The sequence below is a fragment of the Heloderma suspectum genome, chromosome 4 (genome assembly GCF_057233095.1).
Source record: "Heloderma suspectum isolate Gila_16-S chromosome 4, 16-S_ref, whole genome shotgun sequence".
NCBI classification, from domain to species: domain Eukaryota; kingdom Metazoa; phylum Chordata; class Lepidosauria; order Squamata; family Helodermatidae; genus Heloderma; species Heloderma suspectum.
The window spans coordinates 235493944-235511793 of record NC_139461.1 but is presented as its reverse complement, the minus strand read 5'-3'; the positions used below and the strand labels follow the sequence as shown (position 1 = coordinate 235511793).

The window sequence follows — 17850 nt, the reverse complement described above, 5'->3', positions numbered from 1 at the left end:
TTTCAGCTTGTACATTAATGGTATTCCCTCACCAAGTCCTCCCCCATTGAGTATGTATAATGATACTTGTTTTTCTAGGAATAGAAATACAGTAGAAATTAGGTATACTCATGTCTGTGAAGTGGTTGGGGCTGTCATTATAATATATTTACAAATTTACAATTATATGTACAGATTTAATATATTTAATTTAACATGGACTGGCAGATATTTGATCACAAATAGTATGAACACTTATTTTGGCAATCAGATCCAGATTTCCATTCTGATTCTTAAGTGAATGTCACTTGAGTTCTTTGATTCTTTCCCCCCACTACGCCCCTTCATAGCTATGTAAACAATTGTGGAACTGCATTACTGCCGCTGATGACCTAACCATTAGAGTCCTCCAAGGAGAAATACTTTCCAAATATCTTACTGTAGAGGCATGTTCTTTTCTGGATTTTCTCTAGCACTTGAGCCAGGAAGGTATTATGTACCTAGACTTCTGGGTCTGTAGTCCTGGATCCTTAGTAGCAGATTTGCCATGTACTTCTATGATGACCTTGGGGAAATCACATAACACCTCAGGGCTTCATTTCTAAAAGTGATAGACGATAAAAGATTAATAATTAAATCTGCTCATTGTGGCTGTAGGGGAGAGGGGGAAACCAGAAAACTGTCCATGTGTATTTGAAATATGTCAGCACTTAGGGCTGGTATTCATGTGGGAGAAGATACTTGGGAAAAGATTGGATAGATGTAATTAAGTTTGGAAATGTGTCTACTAATGCCATGATCCTAAGTATACTTTATTGGAAGTAAGCTTTATTGAAATCAATGAGTCTTACTTCCAAGCAAATGGATTTAGGATCAGAATATCTTCCTTTTTACCAACAAACCAGCTTCTTAAAGCATCACACACTTGAAAACTCGCAGGAGAAGATTCTCTGGCTCTGGGTTTTCAAACTGGTTCAAACATATCTCTATGGAGTATGTGATAAATGATTAGTGTGCTCTAGCCTGAAATGAGGTATAAGTCTGACTTCTGTGCAGATAGCTGAGCAGAAAACAGTGTCAAGAGACACCTTCCTTAAGTTTCTGGAAGATTGCCATGGGTGAGTGGTAAAGCTCATCCTTTGCATGCAAAAGGGCCCAGATTCAGTCCCAGGCATCTCCAAGTAGGTCTAGGAAAGACTCCTGTCTGAAACCCTGGAGAACCACTGGCAATCAGAGTAGGCAATATTGAGCTTGATGGACAAATGGTCTGTCTGGCAGCTTCCTTTGTTCCCATGTCAGATACCAAGGGCAGAGAGCAAAGTTAACTAGAGTCCTTATATGACAACATGCAATCTTGGTCAAGTCTTTTCCTTCCTTGGCTCCTTCTGAGGCATAGAAAGTAGTGCACTGGTCTTTGGTATAACACAAACAAGAGGTCAAATTGCCAGAATCCACAAAGTTGAAGTTTACTTTCCTTATTGAGCATTTCTCTATTAAGTGCTCCTATGGCCTCCTGGATTCAGGGCTTCAAGCCCACAAAAGAGCCAGTGAGAGTTTGTGGGTTGACTGGGCCTTGGGAAAGCGTCAGAGAATAAAAGATGCCAGTGTTTGTGACTTTGAATGCTGATACCACTCGTGCTGTTATAAAGCACAGCTAAGGCTGGTATCACTCATTGCAGTCAGGTTACAGTTCCCAAGTGATAACAGCTATTAGCAACACTTTGACTGCTTCCCCACCATGCAGGGGAGGGCAGGAGACAGAAAACATGTCAAACCATCACCTCCATGTTAAGTGATAAGTACCTATTTAGATGGCAGAGTTAAAGTCCAACGCATCAGGCGGGAAACACTTTGCGCAGGAGAGAAGGGAAAGGCCAGAACTAGATGTAAAAAGCAGGGTTAGGGTATTTGTTGTGCTGACAGCAGCTGTGATTGATTGTTTAAGAGAAATAAACTGCCTGTGTTTTCGGGCTATCAAAAAGCAGGAGCCCAGCACTTAATAGTCTCAAATGGGCGGCCTTGAAAGGAAACAGAGTGTCACCGCTGCCGGCTCACCGCTTCCCAGTGCTGACTTCTGACCTATCTCTTAGACAGGGAGGAGGTAGTTAGGGCTGGGAGAGGCAGCAATGAGCACGTGCTGCAATTTTGATGCATTTTCTTGGTGGGGGGGGCAGGGGCTACATGCAGCTCATATATGTTCCCCCTTGTACTCCCTCCCATTCTTATTCTCAGAACAAGCGCAGCACATTCGCATGGTTATGTACGCACATACATGCAGGTATCTAACAGTTGTATCAGTCATGCATGGGCACTTCCTGCACACACACAATGAGCATAAGAGGCAATCATTCACCTAGAAAATGTGTGGGCAGACTTCAAGCTTGCACAAACTACTTTGTTTTTTTTAACTAAAATTCTAAGATTCACCAACTGGAGCCAGATCTAGGGGAAGGAGCCTGTTACCTACTGTCCCTCGTTATGGAAACACTGGGATGACCTGCATATAAAGGTACAAATCTACATCTGAGGTACTAAAATCAGAGATCCTAACAGACTTTTTTGTTGTTGTGATTGTTAAACAAAACTAATGCTGCTCTTCTGCAAATCATATGGTGATCTATGAGTGGATCCCGGTCTACATTCTGCACATCCCCAGCCTAGAGCACACATACACCCATTCAAGAACATTCACACCTGCATAGTTGGATCTGTATTGCTTTCAGTGTACACAAACACAAAGGTGCTCCATCTCTCATACAAAGATCCAGATTGCACGTAATGGCAATTCCTGAGCGTTTTAACCCAGGGAAAAGGGTGTTTTCAGGAGCACCAACTTCTCCCTCCATATATGGACCCATCCCTCATTTATGCTACACATGTTTATAGGTGGGTGGATAGAACTGGCAAAAGTTGTTTCTCTCTCACTCTCTAGTTCCCACAGCAGATCCTGTGGTAGAGTAGATAGAGAGAGGGTAATTGGAAAGCACCCATTGTCATTTTCACCATCCTCCCTGCCTTTTCATTTATTTCAAGGCAGATCTTTAGGGAGTTGCTCCTCTGCTTTTCCCTTTCTGTGCCTTTTATCAGTGGCTTCTAAGCTGTGACTGTTCCTGTCTGCTTTTCCTTACTCAAGAGTAGATGCAACCTCTAGAGAAAGCATTTTTGCAATGATGCGGTCTCCCACTTTCTCCTTTTGTTTGCACAAAGCAGTAGCATGGTCATCCGCTGTCCATAAGACTCTTGGCTCCCTCCCCTCTTCCAGCTCCCCCACCAGCAAGCACCTGGAGTATGTTGCCTTTGCCCGAAGGTGACATTTCTCAGTCACAATGGCAACATGCTACAGGGGCACATGTGTTTCAGGAGGCTGGTAGCAGTTCACCTGGTCCTGTTGACAAACACATTTTTCTGAATGTCTGATCAAATGAACAATTTCTTACTTCCAGAGAAAGAAAACTTAGAGGTAACCTCTACTTTTCCTTGCTGACTGGATAAAGCCAGCCCCAAAATGGTGCCCCCAGACAATTTGGCCTTCGCCACCTCACACTTGGTCTGGCTTGGGGGGCAACATCTGTGGCTGTGGAGGCACCAAGCCAGCTGGCTAGCAAGCTCCTTTCCTCTTAGCCTGGATGAAACGCTTTGCTCCAAAACCTGCTTCCCTGGTGACCCTAGAAAGGATGGGGGAAAAGCCAGGAGAAACCAGGATCTACCCAAGTCAGCAGAGGCTGAGGCAGGACTGGTGGTCTGTAGCAGCTATTATATGCAAGAAAAGGGGGTGGGGGGAGAGAGAAATTTGTTGGGCTAAGTTATTTATTTAATAGATTTATATGCTGCTTGCCAAAGTATCTCCAAGCGGTTTACAAAAAATAAAAGGTAAAGGTGTCCCCAACCAGTCGTGTCCGACCCTGGGGTGTGGTGATCATCTCCATTTCTAAGCCAAAGAGTCAGCACTGTCTGAAGACGCTTCCATGGTCATGTGGCCGGCATGACTGAACACCGAGGTGCACAGAACGCTGTTACCTTTCCCGCCAAAGCGGCACCTATTTATCTACTTGCAATTTCTTGCTTTTGAACTGCTAGGCTGGCAGGAGCTGGGACTGAAGACAGGAGCTCACTCCGTCACGCGGCACTCGGGTCTCGAACTGCTGTCCTGCAGACCTTCCAGTCTGCAGTTCAGCGTCTTAACCACTAAGCAAAAAATTGTTCAGTCATTCAGTCACGTCCGACTCTTCGTGACCCCATGGACCATAGCACACCAGGCCTTCCTGTCCTGTGCTCTCTCCCGGAGCGTGCTCAAGTCCATATTCATTGCATCCGTGATGCTATCTAGCCATATCATCTGCGTATCTGAGGTTGTTGATCATTCTCCCGGCAGTCTTAATTCCGACCTGTGATTCATCCAACCCGGCGTTTCTCATGATGTACTCTGCATATAAGTTAAATAAGCAGGGCGACAATATACAGCCTTGTCGTACTCCTTTCCCAATTTTGAACCAATCTGTTGTTCCATGTCTGGTTCTTACTGTTGCTTCTTGACCCTCGTACAGGTTTCTCAGGAGACAGGTAAGGTGGTCTGGTACCCCCATCTCTTTCAGAATTTGCCAGAGTTGGTTGTGATCCACACAATCAAAGGCTTTAGCGTAGTCAATGAAGCAGAAATAGACGTTTTTCTGGAATTCTCTTGCTTTCCCCATGATCCAGCGAAAGTTGGCGATTTGATCTCTAGTTCCTCTGCCTCTTCGGAACCCCGCTTGTACTTCCGGTAGTTCTCGGCTCGCATACTGCTGAAGCCTAGCTTTTAGGATTTTGAGCATAACCTTGCTGGCATGTGAAATGAGCGCAGTTGTGCGGTAGTTTGAACACTCTTTGGCGTTACCCTTCTTTGGAATTGGAATGTGAACTGACCTTTTCCAGTCTTGTGGCCACTGTTGAGTGTTCCAAATTTGTGGGCATATTGAGTGCAGCACTTTAATAGCATCATCTTTTAGGATTTTAAATAGCTCAGCTGGAATACTGTCATCTCCGCTAGCTTTGTTGTTACTAATGCTTCCTAAGGCCCACTTGACTTCACCCTCGAGGATGTCCGGCTCAAGTTCAGTGACCGCACTATCATGGCTATCAGGGACATTCAGATCTTTCCTGTATAGTTCTTCTGTGTATTCTTTCCACCTCTTCTTAATCTCATCTGCTTCTGTTAGGTCTCTGCCTTCTTTGTCCTTTATCATGCCCGTCTTTGCACAAAATGTTCCCTTGATATCTCCAATTTTCTTGAAGAGATTTCTAGTCTTTCCCATTCTGTTGTTTTCTTAAGCAAAGAATACATTACAATATAACATTTATAAAAACATTACAACCTTATAAAAGCATTATAAAAACATATATATTACAAGTATTCACAGTGCCACAAGTAGCAAGCAAACGGGGCAGTTTAAGAAGATTTCTATGCCGCCTTTTCAGCATTCAGCATCTAAAGCGTCTTCCCAAAAAGATTAATGCAAAGTTAAAGCAATATGGTATACAGCCAAAAAAAACAAGCAATTGTTGGGGAGGGTCGATAGCTCAGCGGTGGAGCCCCTGCTTTGCAGGTATAAGGTCCCCGGTTCAGTCCCTGGCAGCATCTCCAAGTAGGGCTAGGAAAGAATCCTGCCTGTAGCCCTGCAGAGCCGCTGCTACCACTCAGTGTCGACAATACTGGGCTAGATGGACGAAGAATCTGACTCAGTGTAAGGCAGCTTCCTATGTTCCTAAAACAGTGACTTTGTTAGCAGTATTATTTATGCAGCTGTCTTTTTTCTCTGTGGGTCACATACCCCAAAATCAAAAGGGTGAGGGGTACTTCATACGTTACTTTTCCTATCAATTTAGGGGGAAAATGTGCTTTTTATCCATGTATACATGGAACAGGCAGCTGCTAGGTGTATTTGAACCATCACACATACGCAAAAAATAAAAATGAAAAGTAATGTGTGAAATGGCTCTGAAGGCTAATTCATGTAGCTAATAATGTGCATGTGAGCAGCTGATTTTTTTAATTTCTTTTTTAGCTCACATCATTCTGTGCTTGTAGCAGACTGGTCTTCTGAACTGTTCCATCATGAGCACAGGCCAACAGATTAGAATTATCACAGTATTGTCCAGCCATTTTTAGAATTGGTTTTGGTGGGGATGTCCAGTTATGAGCTTTGTTCATATTAAATGGTTTAGAGGAGTTCTTCACAATGAACATAAAGAATCAGCTGGCCTTGCAGACAGTGGTTGTGTAAATCGGTCCTAAAAGCACAGTATTCAGAACAAAAATTACTATCATATCTCTCACATATTCCATGTTCTGGGGAAATAGGATGTATATTTCCATTGTTTTTCACTGTTCTTTCCTCCATTATCTTTGCAACATCCTGCCTGCTTAGCCAACATCCCTGGACTTTTGCATTTGTGTTCAGTGTTTTGTCCCATAATGGGAGAATTATGGTACCATGTCTTCCAAGTTCAGACTTTGGGTACTGTTACGTGAACTTACACAATAGAGAAAGATCCTTGAAGAATTCTCTCTCATGTGTGCTCACACACTGTTGTTCATACCCACATATCTATTCATACTGATATACCTATCTGCCCAGAGAAGTAATGGTGTGGAGAAAGAAAATTTTCTTCATCTCTCATAATACTAGAACCCAGCGTCACCCAGTGAAGCTGATTGGAGGGAGATTCAGGACAGAAACTCCCACCAACCAGATTCAGGACACTGTGTGAAGAAGTACTTCACACAGCTCATAGTTGAACTATGGAATTCACTTCTGTAGGAATGTGTTGATGACCACCAATCTAGATGGCTTTAAAAGGGGATTAGACAAATTCATGGAGGATAAGCCTATCAGTGACTATTAGCTCTGATGGCTATATATTACCTCCAGTATTAGAGGCAGTATGCCTCTGAATACCAGGTGCTGGGTAACAACAGTGATGTCTTTGTGTCCTGTTTGTGGGCTACCTGTGGGCATTGGTTGGCCACTGTGGGAGGAAGGATGCTGGACTAAATGGGCCTTTGGTCTGACCCAGCATCGCTCTTACGTTTTTAAGGGATGTGTGCCAGAGATGCAATTTTAATTTATTTGCTAGCAATGCATCCTGCATTATTAAGTCTTGAGACTGGCACATGGGTGATTTAGCACTCCTTCCTATAGCACTCCTCATGCCAGAAAAATAATAATGAGGAGGCTGACTATATTCCTTGTACTACATAATTCAATTGTATTTTGTTTTTGTGTGTCCCACTTACCAGTAGAGACTCCCTTGGGCTGGATTGGGCATTCCAGGGAAAGAGTGATTGCACAGGACAAAGAACTTCAGCCTTATACATAGATTCCATTGGGCCAGATTAATTATTCATTAATAATTAAATAAAAGCCACCTCTTTTTGTTTCCTACTGAACTGACAGTATTGTACAACGAGTTTCAGCCTTGCAACCTGTGATGGAAAAAATGGGATGTCTCACTGAGTAGAAAACAGGACAAGAAATATAATCGTGAGGGTTAAATGATTTTAACTGTATATTAAATATACAACTTTTTTAATTTTTAAAAACCCTTTATATAGGGACTATATGTTAAAACCTGTTATTAGAGAACCTACTAGGCAACCCTACCATATAAATCAATCAATTCAGCATTGGACTCTGAGTGTATGTTATGGTGCACAAGAGTTGCTCCATATGACAACACTGAGGCTGCAAACCTATACCCGCTTACCTGGGAGCAAGCGCCATTGAAATCAATGGAACGTACTGTTAAGCTGACTTGTTTAGGATTGTGATGTGAAACAATCCTGAGTGCACAAGACTAGGACTGACTAAAGCTTTATTTAAGGATGTCTTCACCTTGTGTGAAGGATACTCATGATTAAGAATCCACCACTTCCCAGGGCATTCCAGTCCTAATGTTTAATTGCCTTCCCCACTGAACAAACTGCACGTCAATTTCTGATTTCAATTTGTCCAGTAGTGCCCTCTGCCCATGTTCTCCCCCACAGATCGTAACTGAGCTTTGCTTCTTAGCTTGTTCTTCAAAGGGGGATTTGTCAAATTGGGAAGGCATTAGAGGAGAAGCAGAAAAGACAGACGGTTGCTCCTATGAGCTGAGTAGGGAATATGGTTGCTTGAAAAGGTGGCAGGGGAGGGAAGCGAGGGTGAGAGCAAGGCTTGGACAAGATTGATGGCCTCGTTGCCATTAAGAAAAAAATTAGCCGGTGGCGGCTATCATATTAAAGGGTGAAGAAGCCGTGAATTATTTTCTTAAAGATCTTATCGCTTACAATGATAATTTTATCTTCCAAAAGGCCACTTTTAATGAGGCGAGCCAGGCAAAAAGTCATGATTTAATGCCAGATTTTTTTTTCCAAACACATTTTACTGCTTTTTTGTCCATGTTTAAAAAGCACCGGTGACCTTTTTTTATTTAGCTTGCCCCAGGTGTAATGCTGAGGCTGATCCTCTTAGGGTTTATAACCTCGACAGAGAGTGCCTTTACCCAACGGAGGGATGATTTAAAGGGGGGCTAGAAATATGAGGCCTCACTGGCGCTCGCACAAGTCCCTTGCTCTGCCTTTTGACAGTGAAATGGTGGCATGCCATGGAATGGTAATAGAGAATGGAACTGCTGCTGAGAGAGGGTTTTTGGTTTCTTTTACAAACTAATGCTTGGGAAGGAGGGGCGAGTTGGACTTCATGGTCCTGTTCCTACATAATTGGCACAATTGACAATACATCCTGCATCCTCCATGCTAGAATACAGTATGTGTTGTGGCCAAAAAGTCCCATAGCTATGAAGACGGCAGTACCAAGAGAGAGGTCCTATTTAGACAATCTTCAGTGGAGTAAAGTTGTTTGGTGACTTGGGAGTGTTTATTTTCTAGGCCTCCCCTGCCCCCTGGGAGCAGGAATGTTGGTGCCATTCCATTGGTTCAGCTCAAGAAACAAAGGAGAAATTTAAAATTATCATAGAATCATAGAATAGTAGGGTTGGAAGGGGCCTACAAGGCCATCGAGTCCAACCCCCTGCTCAATGCAGGAATCCAATCTTTCAGTAGCTTTTCCTGCTTTTTCTGATGTCACCCTTTCTGCTAGGAGTGTCAAGTTTCTTTCAGAGGACAAGGAAGATGGCCCCGTGTTGACAGGGTATGATGAGATATTTCTCCCTTGGTGGTGGTAACTCCCCAGGAGCAAAGTGTGCTGGACCATCACAAGGCCCAATCACAATAATTCGGATTGATTGGAAAAAAACATAGAATGTTTAAAAAGACACAACCTCATAATTATAAAGTCAATAATTAGTGCCCACTATTTAATTTAATTTGCAGGGCAATCCTTAAGTGTGTGCGGTGGGAGAGATTCCGTGGTGGAGTGACTGCCACATCCAAAGCCCTGTCAACTTGCTGCAGCCAGGGTGGGAGGTGGAGAGACTTCTTTTTACTTTCTCCCCCTTTTCTCCTCTCATTATCTCCAATGGCAGGGAATTAACTTTGCCTGCTCCAGGGCTGGTGTGGTTGAGGACCCTTTGGGGGGATGGTGCCAGGGAAATGAAGGAGCTTCGGACCCAAGGCTGCCCCATTTGGGCCCCTACCACCAGCGAAACAGTGCTGGTGGAACATCTACACTGGCAGAACTTTCTACCTAAATAACAGGGCATCCTCCAGGGGCATATGTGCTGTCCTACTGCCAAATCTCCTCTCTGTCAGTGGAGCAGCACTTATGGTACTTCCTACAAGCCCTCAGCCAGTCTTTGTCCAGCTTTGGAATTGCAGCTGGAATTTATTTGCATGTGTACTTCATTTTGTACCATAGGGGGGGTAGACATTTAGAAGGATGAGGATTTAGTGAACTGCTTCAACACTTTTGTTTATTCAGAAGCAATTGGATGGACCAAGTACAGGCTCTGTCCTATTTTGCCCCACTGTCAGTATGAAGAAAGCAGTGCTCTGTGGAAAGCATAAGTTAGACCCTAATTTTTAAAAGCAGAATGTGCCTTCTCCCTCAGGCTTCCGTTCTCAAATAAAAGTTCAGGGAAAAGAGACTCCATGCAAGAATAGGAACCTGACTTGCATGTTCAGGGCCCGATACTCACTTTAGAATAGGAATAGCAGTATTTTTATCACAGTCCACAGCTTGGGGAAATACTGTTTCAGGCAGTTCATACTGCAGACATGTTTTCCAAGTTTTTATCCTAACTTGGGATTAATCAAGAGATTGTATGACCTTACATTGACTCCCATGCTTGTTATTCCTGGGGGTGGGATATGATATCAAATTCACATTTCCTTTGATGTTGAACTAAAAAAAAAAAGTGCAAACTGTAAGCACTAAAAGAGTGTCCTTCAATCTTTCTGGGGACAGGCTCTATCTTTAGCTGCAACCTGCAACATAGGATGGACTTAATTTTGCTCTATCTATTCTAATGTTACTAATGGACTTTGGACTCCCTTGCAGGGTGCTTTTGCATTCATGTCCCACTAGTAGGATTCCCATGGGCATTTGGTTGGCCACTGTGCGAATAGAATGCTGGACTAAATAGGTCTTCGATCTGATCCAGCAGGGATCTTCTTATGTTCTTATACCCTCCTCACTCTATCAATATGTTTCTTTTTCTTCTTCTCTATTCATTTTTCACTCTCTTTCACTGCAAAAGATAGTTGTGGTGTCATCGGTGTGACTTAGTCCAAATCAGTGTCTGTTTGTGAGCACAACCCACCAGTTGACAACCAAATACCGATACTATGGCGGGGGGTGGGAGGGGAAAGAGTAGCTGGATGGGCATTTAAAGTTGACAGGATTTTCAATTCCAGAGCTGCCTCTCCTGCTGTTCCCTCTCCCTGCTTGTCCCATCTATGTCCCTGATCATTCTCCTGACACTGCCTAAATGGAGACACAGTCACTCCACCTTGGAGAAATGAGAAACACAAATGAAGTGCAATCTGGGGCTAGAGCAGGGGCTTGGCTCACTGATACGGTGTTTAACATGCTGCTGGGGTATTTAGAATAGAACTGCTTGCTACAATTTTAAGGGACAGTTTATTCATCTAAATGGCGGCCATATGTAGAAGAGGGTCTGAGATTGACATCTTTGGGATTAGTTTAGCCCTGCATTTTTTCCAGAGGTCGTTGTCATGGTGCTCAGGAGGTTTGTAGAATAAATGGGGCCAGCGTACTTCTTGGGACCACACGCTAAAAACTAATACATAACGTTTAATTTACTGTCTCAGTAGCTAGCCCAGCCATTTTTCAGGTAATAATATTGGATTAGAGCTACTTGCAAGGGCAGATGGGAAAGTAGACAGCCTGGCAGGGTCTGATGGAAGCAATGAGAGTTTGTGGTAGTGGTTCCTTAAAGCAAAGTCGATGGCTTGTGTATTTTTATTTCTTCACTGAACCAAAGTGAAAAGTGATGTGTCTTTAACTCCTGTCATCAGGGTGTTCCATGCATCCTAAAAAAGAAGGAAAATATTTATATTCCAACCAGAGTCCTCCTTGATCTCTTAATATTGGTCTGACCATTGTAATATGGAGAGTAAGATTCCATGCATTAGTTTAAAACCATATTTTGCAAGCTTGATCCGTTATGATACACAGATGGACACATTTTTGCAAGGCAGGGCACTTGTCTAAAAATGTCTCTTTCTGGGGTTATAAATCAGAGTATTTGCTCCCAAAATGGCTTTTAAAAATTATTTAATAAACTTGTATTCCTCCCTTCAGCAGAAATTATTAGGGCATTTTGCTGTAAAAAAATCACATGAACATAAAAAAAATGAAAATAACATCAGTTAAAACAATGGGGAAAATGGTTTATTTCTTGCAAATTGACCACTCATTTTATTTCAAAGGACAGGTGCTTTCAGCCCTCATGAACTCAACTCTTGTGTCTGTGTGTGTGTGTGTGAATGTGAGAGAGAGAGAGAGAGAGAGAGAGAGAGACTATATAATCTGAGCTGATTTTGAGTCATCCAAGATAAGATTATAAATCAACTATAAGACTGCCTTAAGTTTAGTGAAGGGCAGCTACTTAGCTGTTACACATTACACATCAGTTCAGAGAAGTTCTGATGGAATAGGGTTGACAAATTTCCTAGATGCTAAAATAGGCCATTAGTCATTGGCATGCACATGTATGCAAATTTAAAGTTGTTCACTACTTAGCATGGTGCCTGAGCTTATTTTACAATGCTCAAATGTTTGGATGGGGGAGGGGAAATGGTTCAACCTATGGCAACTACTACAGCTATTACTATAACAGTGCCAGTGTTATGCTAACTGCTGTGTAAAATGAAGACATGACCCAGTGACCTGGTTCACATGATCAAAACAAGCCACTGTGGCTTGATGTGAGCTGCGGTGCATGCCAGTGTGTGCCAGGCACAATTTGCATGGTCATCACCCGGCCGCGGCTTATCATGTTGTCCAGACCCGGGTAGCATAGCTTGCTGGAGAGTCAAACAACCCTCAGATAACCCTGCAACCACCCATGGGTTATTTGAGGGTTGTTTAACCCTCCAACAAGCCATGCCACCTGAGTTTGGACAACGGGATAAGATGCAGCTGAACCGTGATTATGTAAATCATGCCCTGCATGCGCCACGGCTCACAACAAGACCCCATGGCTTGTTTAAGCCCCAGTGGCTTGTTTTGATTGTGCCAAACTGCCCAGTCTCTACACAGAGGACATACAGTCAACAATTGACAAAAAAAATGGGCAGGCATGGGATCACCACGTAGCATCCTTTGGCAGCTGCTAGGACCCCAGCATATTTTCAGGTGCTACATACTAGGTAGCCAAGCAGCTGCCATTTAAATTTCCACCAATGTAGTGTCAGTCCAGGACACTTCGGGAAATTTAAATGATAGTGTGGCTGCCTGGGACCGCGAGTGGGAGAACCTGTCTGGGATGGGGCAAGGGATGGTGGAAAACCACTAAATCACTATGCCAAGATCCCCCTCAAACCTTGAGGCTTGAGATGGGAGATAATAAAAATGGCAGCAGAAGAGTGGATGCTGCGAGGCTAGATTGGTTCATTAAAGGTTTTGTTAAAACAGTGTTCATGATGGAGGATCTTATAGTAAATCAGCTTGATTAATAGGAAGGAAGGGAAGGCAGTTCTAGGTATAAAGAGCAGCATGGTAAAAGGCACAAAGATGGGAGTCAGAGGAGACAAATCTTTTATTCTAGTTATGTTCTATTTATTTAAAATATGTATATACTGTTAAATACAGTAAATAAATAAAATAATAATAATAATAATAATAATAATTAAATTTATTAATCGCCCATCTGGCTGGTCACCCAGCCACTCTGGGCGATGTACAACATACAATAAAAACAGTTTAAAACAATAACATTCTACAATAAAAACATTTTCTAAAATACCCTAACCCACCCAAATCCCTGCCTGAACAACAGCGTTTTTAATGCACGACGGAAGCTCATTAAAGAGGGGGCATGACGGAGTTCCCTAGGGAGGGAGTTCCACAGAGTGGGGGCCACCACAGAAAAGGCCCTCTCCCTCGTCCCCACCAGTCTAGCTGTCCTGGCTGATGGGACAGAGAGAAGGCCATCCGAGGCTGTTCTTGTTAAGCGGCCTGTCTGGTGCTGCTGGAGGCGCTCCTTAAGATAGGCTGGGCCGGAACCGTATAGGGTTTTAAAGGTCAAAACCAACACCTTGAATTTGGCCCGGAAAACATAGAATGGCCCTGGTCCTTCCCTAGCTGAAGAGAAGTAATAAGGGTGTGGAGTAGGTTCTGTTAGTGATGTGTACTGTTAAGTACTCCCCACACCCCATGAAATTCCAGTACTGGTCATTATCAGAAAAAGGAGTATCAGCATGCAGATGGGCATCAGCAGTCAGCTCAGTGACAATCCTTCCTGAAAGTGAGGTGAAGCTGCTTTTGTGACACATTAACTTGCTCCAAAATCATAATGAAAATTATGGATGAGCAAGGAATAGTTTGCTTTGCAAAAAACTGGAATGAATATTATCAGCTACCCCCTTCCAGTCTCCATCTTGCTGTGTGTTTATGGAATACATATGATAACAAATTGGTCCCTGACTTTCTGTACTTTTAGAATGAACATAGGACCTGCTTTGGCTAAGGGTGTTCATCTTACTGGTTTAATTGACCAAAGCTGCCCTTGTATTCTTATTAATTTTTATTATTCTTCATGATTATATTTGGCCAGTAATTAATACTTTCTATATTTCTTTTTACTATTCGTTTACTTCATTTCTTTCTGTGAAATTCTGTTAGTATTTCTCCTCAGAGCTCCTTAGTTGTAACATTACATTCTCACTGAATGTATCTTCTTTATATATTGTCAAAGCATTCTTGTCATTTCCCATAAAACTTTGTTGTGCATGGAATTTATATGTCCCTGCCATTGCGCTGAAGTCTGCAAGGTACAGATAACCTTCACAAATACCAGTGAATTGCTAGCCATTTTGCCTTCATCGCCTGCTATAAAAAAAGAGAAGCATCTGTGTTATTTGGGGTATTTCAGGGTATTAACGAGAAATCCTGTAATTAGGGTAATGTTTATTAATGTGCCACTATTTGTGGCACTATTACTGGGAAGATCTGTGCAATTGTATAGCACTTTAGTGCCTAATCGTGCTTCTCCCCACTGCTTCTGCATTCCTCCTTTTGTATCTTTAAGGTGCACATTTGAGCACATTTTCCGAGGGTTTTTCAGACATGTTTAATCAGGATGGACAGCTGAGATGACCTTACTTTCCCCCATTTGAACTCCGTGCTAGTATTCCTGCAACTTAGACATAAATAAAATACAGCTAATAAAGTCTAAATAAAGGACTTTCTGTTTGACAAAAACAGTTTTTAGCATGGGCTTCTTATGGAACTTCATATGCAGTCATTTGACCAAAGTGCGGCTCACTTTTATCCTACAGATATTCTTGCAGGGATGGGCAACTTGGCCTACAGCTCCCATGGTCTCTCACCATTGGTTAGGTTGACTAGGTTTGAAGGGAGTTGTAGGCCAAAGCTTCTGGAGGGCAAGTTGCCCACCCTTGTGTAGCATCTTTCTTGTCTATGTGCAGAGAATTACTGCACATTCTGCAATAATTTCAGACTACATCATATTGCCCATTCATGACTGGTTGACACTTAAAGTTACTAGTATGTGTTTATGCAGTTTCCCAGTATGCATGCCATTATACTGGAAAGGAGGTGATAGGAAAATATTATTTCATGTGTCTCCTTTCACTTACCCAACAATTACTTCCTTCTCTTTTTCCAACAACCTGTCTCACATCTTGCATTTATTGTGTGTCTAGCATCTTTGCCCAGTCAGCAGCAGCTCCTGCTTAGTTGTGTACTGATACTTCTTTATCTCATGACTGCAGGTGCTGTTCTTCAGAGATTGGTTTCCATATTAGGTTTACAGAGCTATATACAACAGCAGCCTCTGCCACTAACACAAACAAGGGAGCTGTCTGAAAGACAGAGTCGGGACATGTCCCATACATATATTCCTATCCATAGGAGCAGTCTGCAAGCCACCACAGTTGGGATACAAGAATGATTCACGTTTAACCTCCATGTTGAAGTGACAGGCTTGGTACTTGGGGGGGTGGGATATGCAAACGGGTCACTGGGTAACTTCGGGCCAGTCACTGACTCTCAGCCTAATCTAAAATAGAGAGGAGGAGGAGGAGGATCATGTATGCTGCCTTTTGCTCCTTGGATGAAAAGGCAGGATATAAATGTAATAAACAAATAAACCTTACAGGTCACACCTCCTGCTGTGTTTCCTCTTGAAAACAGGGAACACTTTGCATTTTTAACTGTTTCCCCCTTTCCCCTTCTTCTCCTACAGTCAATTTTGTTGTCAGCCTCAATCAAGCGGGAAGGAGATTCTCCAACGGCATCACCTCACTCCTCAGATGATATCCATCACTCAGACAGATACCAGGTGAGAGAGATACCAGGAGGACCCAGCTGATGAGTGCAAGCCATATTTACTAAATGGCACTACCGGTTCTTTCACTGACACCATGCAAGTCCTAAACTTATTTCAACCCCATCTGTATTTCAGGGGCTATAATGCCACACTTGTTTAATGCATATGTCCCTGCATCCTAGAAACCTTGGCTAAAAAGTACTGTAATATATAAATGCTAATGTTTATTGTTTGCTAGTGTCCTTAAAAGGAGTGCACCCGGTATAGCTTTTTGGTTCCTAATGTTTCTTTGTGCATAATGGCATTTGAAGATACAGGGTTAAAACCAACGTTGCACTAGTGGAGGTCTGCTAGCATGATGGTCCATTCTCCCTCTCTCCTACAGTCCTCAGTGCTGCCCTAAAATTTCCTCTGGAGGGTTTCTCAGCCATCTGGAGCAGATTTTGAGGGTTTGGTGGGGGGGATTGTTCCCCTCCCAGTTCCGCTGATGGAACTGCTTCTCTCAGCAGAACAACAGTGTGGGATCCAACCACAGCACTGATTGTTTAGAATGGAAGCATTTCTGCATCATCTTTTTTGTTTGTAAAAGACTGTTGTCCAAGAATTTTATTATTGACATTAATGTGAATTACGATATAATTTTTAAGTGGATGGAAAAGAAAACTCAACAAATTGCTCCAATTAGCCAGAAAAAAAGTCACCACTTGTGTGATTCCATTCTGAAAATAATGAATTCTACAACATTTAAAAGAAAGTAGAATTTCCAAGTGTAAAGGGTTCGGGTGTAGCATTGTCACTTAAAAATAATTGCTCATTAGGGTGTGAAAAGCACTTGATAATATAATGGGGTCTTTGTTGTTCAGTGTTCAAAGCCAACAGACTCTCATTGTCTAAATTAACTATTATATTTTATGATCCAGGAAGTTTTGTATATTAAATTTAGACATTACGGGGAGTTGCCCAGGGTCTCCATGGGTATGTGGACTGTATTGTACTAGTTGTAAGGCAGCAAGTGTATAGCTGTGCTAATAAACTAATAGTGGTAGGCTGGATAAACCTTCTCTGTCTATTGTAGGAGTAATAAATCTGGCATTGTGTGTCTAGTAGCTCTTGCCATAGTCAGACCTGAATTGATTATATAGTTCAGACTATGTCAGATCTCAGAGATACAAGTGCCCTCACACTGTACTTTTCGCTAGCTCATGCTCTCAAAAACTGATCAACGCTATTTTTCTTTGTGGTCTCTCTGCATCACACATATGGGCTCTGTGCCTGCGCAGAGACTCGTTCGGGAAACTTCCAAGCTAAACAGTTTTTGGCGGGAACCCTGCCCCCACCATCTCTGGTATATATAGTGTGGGTTCCCACCTTCCCCTCATTTCCTTTTCGACCGCCTTAGCGTTACTTTATGGGGAATGTCTTCGACATTCTGTCAAGTTGTGTTTTCTGTCTTTATCTTATCTTCCTTGCCTCTTTTTCTTCCTTTATTCTTTTCTTGTTTACCTAAAAACTGAGAAACAGAGAGAGAGAGAGAAAGAGAAGGAGAGAGCTTGGAGAGCGTCGTTCGCCTCAGCAGCGACGCTTTTTTCCTTCTCCGGCTTATGGCCCCAAAGCCTCCATTCAGAAAGTGCGTGGCTTGTGGCAGTAAGGCACCTTCTTCGTACGGTCACTCTTTATGCCTAGGGATGGCAGAGAATTCTGCCATGGACTCCATTGAGGCCGGATTCAAAAGAATTCAAAAGGCCTCCAGAGTCCATGGTGGAACAGGTCCACCTACCTCCGCCTCCCACCAGACCCGCGCAGAGCCAGATCCTCCTCACCGGCCGGCTACGTACAGCAAGTGATATGGCCGCCATTGCCATGCGATAGGCTGTGCATTTGTATTTACGTAGATATTTGCGTAGCCTATCGTGTGAA

General features: G+C 42.9%; 1 protein-coding gene across 1 annotated transcript in view; it reads left to right on the top strand.

The window, feature by feature from the left end:
• RNF220 (ring finger protein 220) overlaps positions 1–17850 on the top strand; it is a 383799-nt gene that overhangs the window by 272215 nt on the left and 93734 nt on the right. The window contains exon 6 of the mRNA XM_084852730.1: positions 15850–15945. Within this exon, the coding sequence (XP_084708856.1) occupies positions 15850–15945 (96 nt within the window). The remainder of the gene's footprint in view (positions 1–15849; positions 15946–17850) is intronic.